Source organism: Notolepis coatsorum, assembly GCF_963971535.1.
Source record: "Notolepis coatsorum genome assembly, chromosome: 17".
Taxonomy (NCBI): domain Eukaryota; kingdom Metazoa; phylum Chordata; class Actinopteri; order Aulopiformes; family Paralepididae; genus Notolepis; species Notolepis coatsorum.
Genome location: NC_140181.1, coordinates 16,397,859 through 16,403,790, shown reverse-complemented (window position 1 = coordinate 16,403,790; position 5,932 = coordinate 16,397,859). Strand labels below are relative to the sequence as shown.

General features: G+C 43.3%; 1 protein-coding gene across 1 annotated transcript in view; it reads right to left on the bottom strand.

Annotated features, from left to right (window-relative positions):
- dnmt3bb.1 (DNA (cytosine-5-)-methyltransferase 3 beta, duplicate b.1) overlaps positions 1-4,222 on the bottom strand; it is a gene marked incomplete at its 5' end in the record, with an annotated part of 68,868 nt that extends 64,646 nt beyond the window's left edge. Inside the window, 3 exons of the mRNA XM_084333352.1 lie at positions 1,335-1,405; positions 3,155-3,276; positions 4,153-4,222. Coding sequence (XP_084189478.1) covers positions 1,335-1,405; positions 3,155-3,276; positions 4,153-4,222 — 263 coding nt within the window. The remainder of the gene's footprint in view (positions 1-1,334; positions 1,406-3,154; positions 3,277-4,152) is intronic.
- Between the last annotated feature and the right edge of the window lie 1,710 nt (positions 4,223-5,932).

Here is a 5,932-nt window from a genome sequence, read left to right as displayed (position 1 = left end):
CTCTATAGCTTGCTCTTTAGGTTGGTTAGTGGGTTTACCCCCATGTAGGTGTGTGTGTGTGTGTGTGTGTGTGTGTGTGTGTGTGTGTGTGTGTGTGTGTGCGCGCGTGTATGCCGGTATGTGATTCATGCTGGTTTACTACGGATATTGGGGTGAAACTGATTGCTGTAAGAAACAAATTCAGGTGCAAAACAGGCTTCATATAATCAACTGGTTTACTCAAATCACAAATAACAGACACAACCATTTAAATCAAAGGAGAAATTGACGAAATGTATTCGTTCTTTATACAAAAGTCCTTGTGAGTCCCATTATTTTGTTCAATTCGGAACTATATGCCATTCTATAATTAGCCAACAGTCACACATGAAAATACAAGCACACCGAATCTTAATAAGGTTTTTTACACCATAATCAGCCAATACCGATTGTCCATATACAGGTGTATTCCTAGCCTAGGTGTACACATTTTGCATTTGTGTGTGTGTTAGGGCTGAGCCCAAACGTTTGAACGTTTTGGACCTTTGTTTGTTACGTTGGCGTTCAAATCTTAATTTATTTTTATTTTTCAATTTCAGTTTTTAAATGTACATGAAGAATATATATCAGAATGTGATATATATATCAGAATATCACAGTACTATGTTGTGTTTACAATCATTTGAAAGTCACGCGCGAACACAGGACAACAGTCTAGTCGGGATGAGAAGGGGTCACCGTCATACATTATCAGGAAATTAATCAATCAAGCGAAAAAGAGAGAGTTGAGTGACTCGCACTCACCCGTCTTATTTCATAATACAACGTTTTCGAACGGACGTTTGGATTAAACCAAGTGTATGCAGTGATGCTGATGCTTTCCCAGCGGAACACAAGTTACTTAACGTTACACAGGTATGTCATGCACGTTAATTAAGCCATGCAGAACGCAGCCCTTTAGCTCGCTAACGTTAAGATAGCAGGAGCCGATGGCCAAAAAAAAAGTTGTTTCAACAAATGGATTCACAAAATGGATTACCATCCAAATGATATTGAAGCCTCCCGTGACCAGTAACTAACCACAGCAATATGCGCATATGCGCTACGTTATGCGTAAATGTGTGCTATGTGCCTACTCGACAGTACTGAACCCAAAAAATTATTTAGGAGCACATTTTTTGCAGGATTCAAAACGAAGGTTCGAACGTCCGAAAAACCCTGGTGAAGTTCAAAGCCCAAAAACAGGCTTCAGGGACAGCTCTAGTGTGTGTGTGTGTGTGTGTGTGTGTGTGTGTGTGTGTGTGTGTGTGTGTGTGTGTGTGTGTGTGTGTGTGTGTGTGTGTGTGTGTGTCTACCTGCAGGCGAGGCAGCGTCTCCATTCTGTTTGGGGCTGAAGGGGGAGGGCGGTTCCGCCGCGGTCAGCGGGCTGTTCTCATTGGTCAGCTCCACACCACTGTCGTTCTCTGATAGGCCCTCGGCTGGGGGCGTTGCTCCGTTCACCACCGCCTGAGAGGAAGGAAGGAAACAGAAGATGGATGAAATACGTTATATACTCGTGACTCGACTTGGACATGATGACTTGGACTTGGACTCGAGCATTGACTTGGACTCGGACTTGTTCATTGATAAATACAGTTATTTATTTTAAAGATTTTTGGTAATAGGCCATAATCATAAGATACTGATGGCTATTGTGTCACAAAGTAAATAAGCTCCCTTTGAAAGATAAGATAAGATATTCCTTTATTGATCCCCTTGGGGAAATTCTGGCATCATAGCAGCATGGGGGAAGGGGGGGGGGGGGTACAAATGGTGACCGCTGTGTCATTTATGTTTAATGTAGACATTTTTATTTTTTTTGTATGTCAGCTGCCAGAGTGGACTTGGACTCGGACTCGGACTAGGGTAATGGGACTCGACTCTGACTCTTCTTTGGTTATTCCCAGTTAAACTGGGCATGCGTCAACCCCCAGTCCTGTCGCAGCCACTCAATCTCAGAAGAAAATTCAAACAGGTGTCATTTGGACAAACTGGCTACATATTCTTTTTTTTCCTATCCACTTTTTCTCCTTATTTTCTATTTTTCTCCCATCCCAATTTCGTATTATCCAATTATTCCCTCCCCTGTCTTGAACGTTGCTAGACTATGCCTCCCACTGGTAGGCTGTAGTGAGGATAGAAGCCTTGCATCACGCGTCCCCTCCGGTACACGAGGAGGCAGCCTGTCGCATCTTTTCACCGCAGCAGCTCGAACTCTCAGTGGCGAGGAGTAACGCGTGGGAGGCTCACGCTGCCCCCGCTACTTCCTGTTTCCGCCGCACCGGCGTCACCCAACCGACCTGTAGGAGTCGCTGTCCACAACGTCCAATCCCCACCCACCGGCTTTCCCACCCTCTAACACTGCCAATTGTGTTAGTATGACGGCCGGCCAAGCCGGTAGCAACGCCGAGAGCTGGGCTCGATACCAGCGTCTCCTGCGTTAGTGGCGAGCGCCTTGCCCACTGCGCCACTCAGCCGCCCTCTGACTACATATTTTAAATCTAAATGGGTACATTCTCACCTGAAGAAATATTATAAAACTGTATAATAATGGTCCTAGGTCGTATGTTAAAACAGTGTTCGTCATTGGTAAATAGACGGCATATCTGCCCGACTATGAAAAAAAGAATGGCAATTAGTTGTTAGTGTGTATGTTGCATAGCAACCGCCTTGCAGTGCAGGCAGGCAGCCAGGAAGGCCTATTCTGTGAGTACTTGATCATTCAGCATGTTCAGCGCCGCAAGCACCCCCCCCCCCAAAGGTCCTGGACTTCGATAAAGTCCTACCCTTAGTTCCTGAACATGTCCCTAGTTCTGGGGGAACGTTGCTGCGGTGCAAACATGGCTATCGTAGGGGAGAAGAAACTAGTGGATGACGGGAGGAGAGATGGGAGGAATAGAGGGAGAAGAGGAGGGGTGAGAGAAGGAGGAATAGAGGGAATAGGAGGGGTGAGAGAGGGAGGAAGATGGTTTATCAGCAACATCAGCATCAGTCACCCGCACTTGTTTGACAGAACAAGTCGGGATAGATTATTTATAACTACTCCAAGAGAGAGATGCAGAGAGAGAGAATCCAGAAGCATTCCCACGACCAACACTTCCTCTGAGAGTTCATGGGTTCACCAGCCCTCCCTGACTGACCCGCCCCAGAGAGCCACTGATATGAGGTGGGCAGCAGACTGGACAGTGTGCTGCAGCTGCTCGTCTCCACAGGTGTGGGACGCACCTGACAGGCCTGAACACAGGAATGGCAGGTCCCCTGAAAAGGTTCAGTGAATGGGACACGGAAAGCTTCCAGACATCTAACCCAGAGTTTTTTTTTTTTATCCTCTTTTTCTCCGCCTGATTTTCTATGCTTTTTCTCCCCATCCCAATTTAGTCGTTATGCAAGAATGCATTAGCTGTTGTCCGTGATGAAAAGACAGCCAATCCAAGCAAAGTGGAGTTTTCCATTGTTATTGAAGTGTCATTATTTATTATTGAGTCTTTGAAATTGAAGAACACGAGTATGACTATAATAAACATATAATACCAGGCTAAAGTGTCATTGATTAGAATTTAACAAAAGACTATTCCAATAAAAATGACAAAAAATGTCGAACTAAATCTGAACAGCCGTCAAAATGAACGCTAGTGTACAGAACGTTTGATCGATGTGTGAAATGTGCTCCAGAGGAGGATGTGTTCTTAGTTCACTTGAGAGGTGGACATTCAACAAAAACTTTGCAATTGACACGAATTAGCGCGTCAAACCCCTTTCACGCCCGTAAGACCAACACCACCTCGGCAGCAAGTAAATCACCCCAACTCAGCTGAAAAGAAGAAACAACACAGAAAAACCAACATACATGAGAGAGAATGAAAAGTTGTACTGTAGCTACCGGCTATATGAGTCATTTGTTAAAGGGAGTAGCCTGAGTCTATATGCTGAAGGTAAATAAAAACCAGAGGAATAGCGGGAGGGGAAGAGGAGGGGGGAGATTTTTTTTTTTTTTTAACTGTTGCTTTTGTTTCTTTCTTCATCACTTCATCTCTCCCTTCATCTGAGGTGAAAGAGCGCAGCATGAGACCACAGGGGCCCGTCTCCATGCCAACCACCGCCCTGTCTCCATGCCAACCACCGGCCTGTCCGGACTTGCACCGGCGGCTTGAAGGAGCGACGTAGCTTCTAGTATCAAACCAACCACGTAATCCTGGCCCGTCATCTAGGATTACAGATAAATACAGAACAAAGGATGAAAGATACTTATTTCTTAAAGTTACACCTGAGGATATGTGTGGGGTGAGAGAAGGGAGAGTGAGAAAGGCAGAAAGAGAGAGAGAGAGAGAGAGAGAGAGAGAGAGAGAGAGAGAGAGAGAGAGAGAGAGAGAGAGAGAGAGAGAGAGAGAGAGAGGGAGAGAGAGAGAGAGAGAGAGACAGAGAGAGAGAGTATGTACTAGGGCTGCTTGATTATGGCAAAAATCATAATCACGATTATTTTGATCGTTTTTTCAATTATGAAAGTCAAGTCAAGTCAAGTCAATTGTATTTATATAGCACATTTCCAAGCAGCGGCAGCTGGCACCAAAGTGCTTCACAGGCAGGTTGATAAAAAACGAAATAATACGATGCAAGATATAAAATTAAAAAGTTATAAAAACACAGTAAAACAATGAATGTAATAAAAACACGTAGGACACGGTAAAGCAAAGAAGATAGAAGGGCCAGGGGTCTAGTGGTGATTAAGTGGGGGGGAAGGCCAGGGAGAACAGGTAGGTTTTTAAAAGTGATTTAAAAACCTGCAAGGTCTGGGCGGCCCGTAGAACTGGGCTGATGTGCTCGTGTTTTTTTGTTTTGGTGAGGAGGCGCGCGGCTGCATTCTGCACCAGTTGTAGGCGGCGAAGCAGGGATTTGTCGATGCCTGTGTAGAGGGCATTGCAGTAGTCGAGGCGAGTGGTGACAAAGGCATGTATCACCATCTCTAGGTTACTTTGGGAGAGGTATGCCTTGGTCTTTGCCAGGAAACACGATTAAATCCATGAAACACAATTTAAGATTTGAAACTCATTGATTTGAGAATCTTAAAAAAGTTTTACCGAAAAAAACATGTGACTTGTCCCACCAGAGGGGAGAATATATTAGATCATTGCTACTCACAATTTAAGGACGGGTATAAATCACAAGCTCTTAGTCCATTCGGCAAATCTGACCACGACGGCATCTTTCTTACGCCAAAGTATAAACAAAGTCTACAGTGCGCTCCCGTGAAAATGTGAGAAGTGACGCATTGGTCTGTGGACTCAGAGAGCTTTAATTGCATTTAATTAATAAAAGAATACACATGATACTGTATTGTACGTTATATCATATTACATTATATAATCATATTATAATTCATTTGTATATTATATTAAACTATATTTACACTATATACTATTATATTATGGTACTATATTATATTGTATATATCATGTACTATATATCTCATATCACATTATATATGTGTTGTATACACTATTATATACTGCAGGTATACTATACTGTAATGTGTACTGTAATGTGTACTATATGTATGTACTGTAATGTGTACTACATGTATGTACTATGTATGTACTATGTATGTAAATGTAAAAATAAAAAAATAAACGTAAGTCTTCAGGGGTAGGGCCTGACAAGCATTAGTGCTTCTCCCTAGCCCTTTTCGGACAATTGGACAATGCTGCAATAGCAGCTGGTAAAACTTTGGCGATTTATGGAATGACCATTGTTATGTGTCCAAAACCCGAAATAAAAAATAACTGAACTGAACTGAACACGCTCCAAGCTGCACTCGATTGCACAGACTAAAGCGTGTTTCGTGAAAACATAGACAATATAAATGATTACACAGGAACAGTGCTAGACTTTGTTGGTACTCTGGTAGAAGAAATAGTCC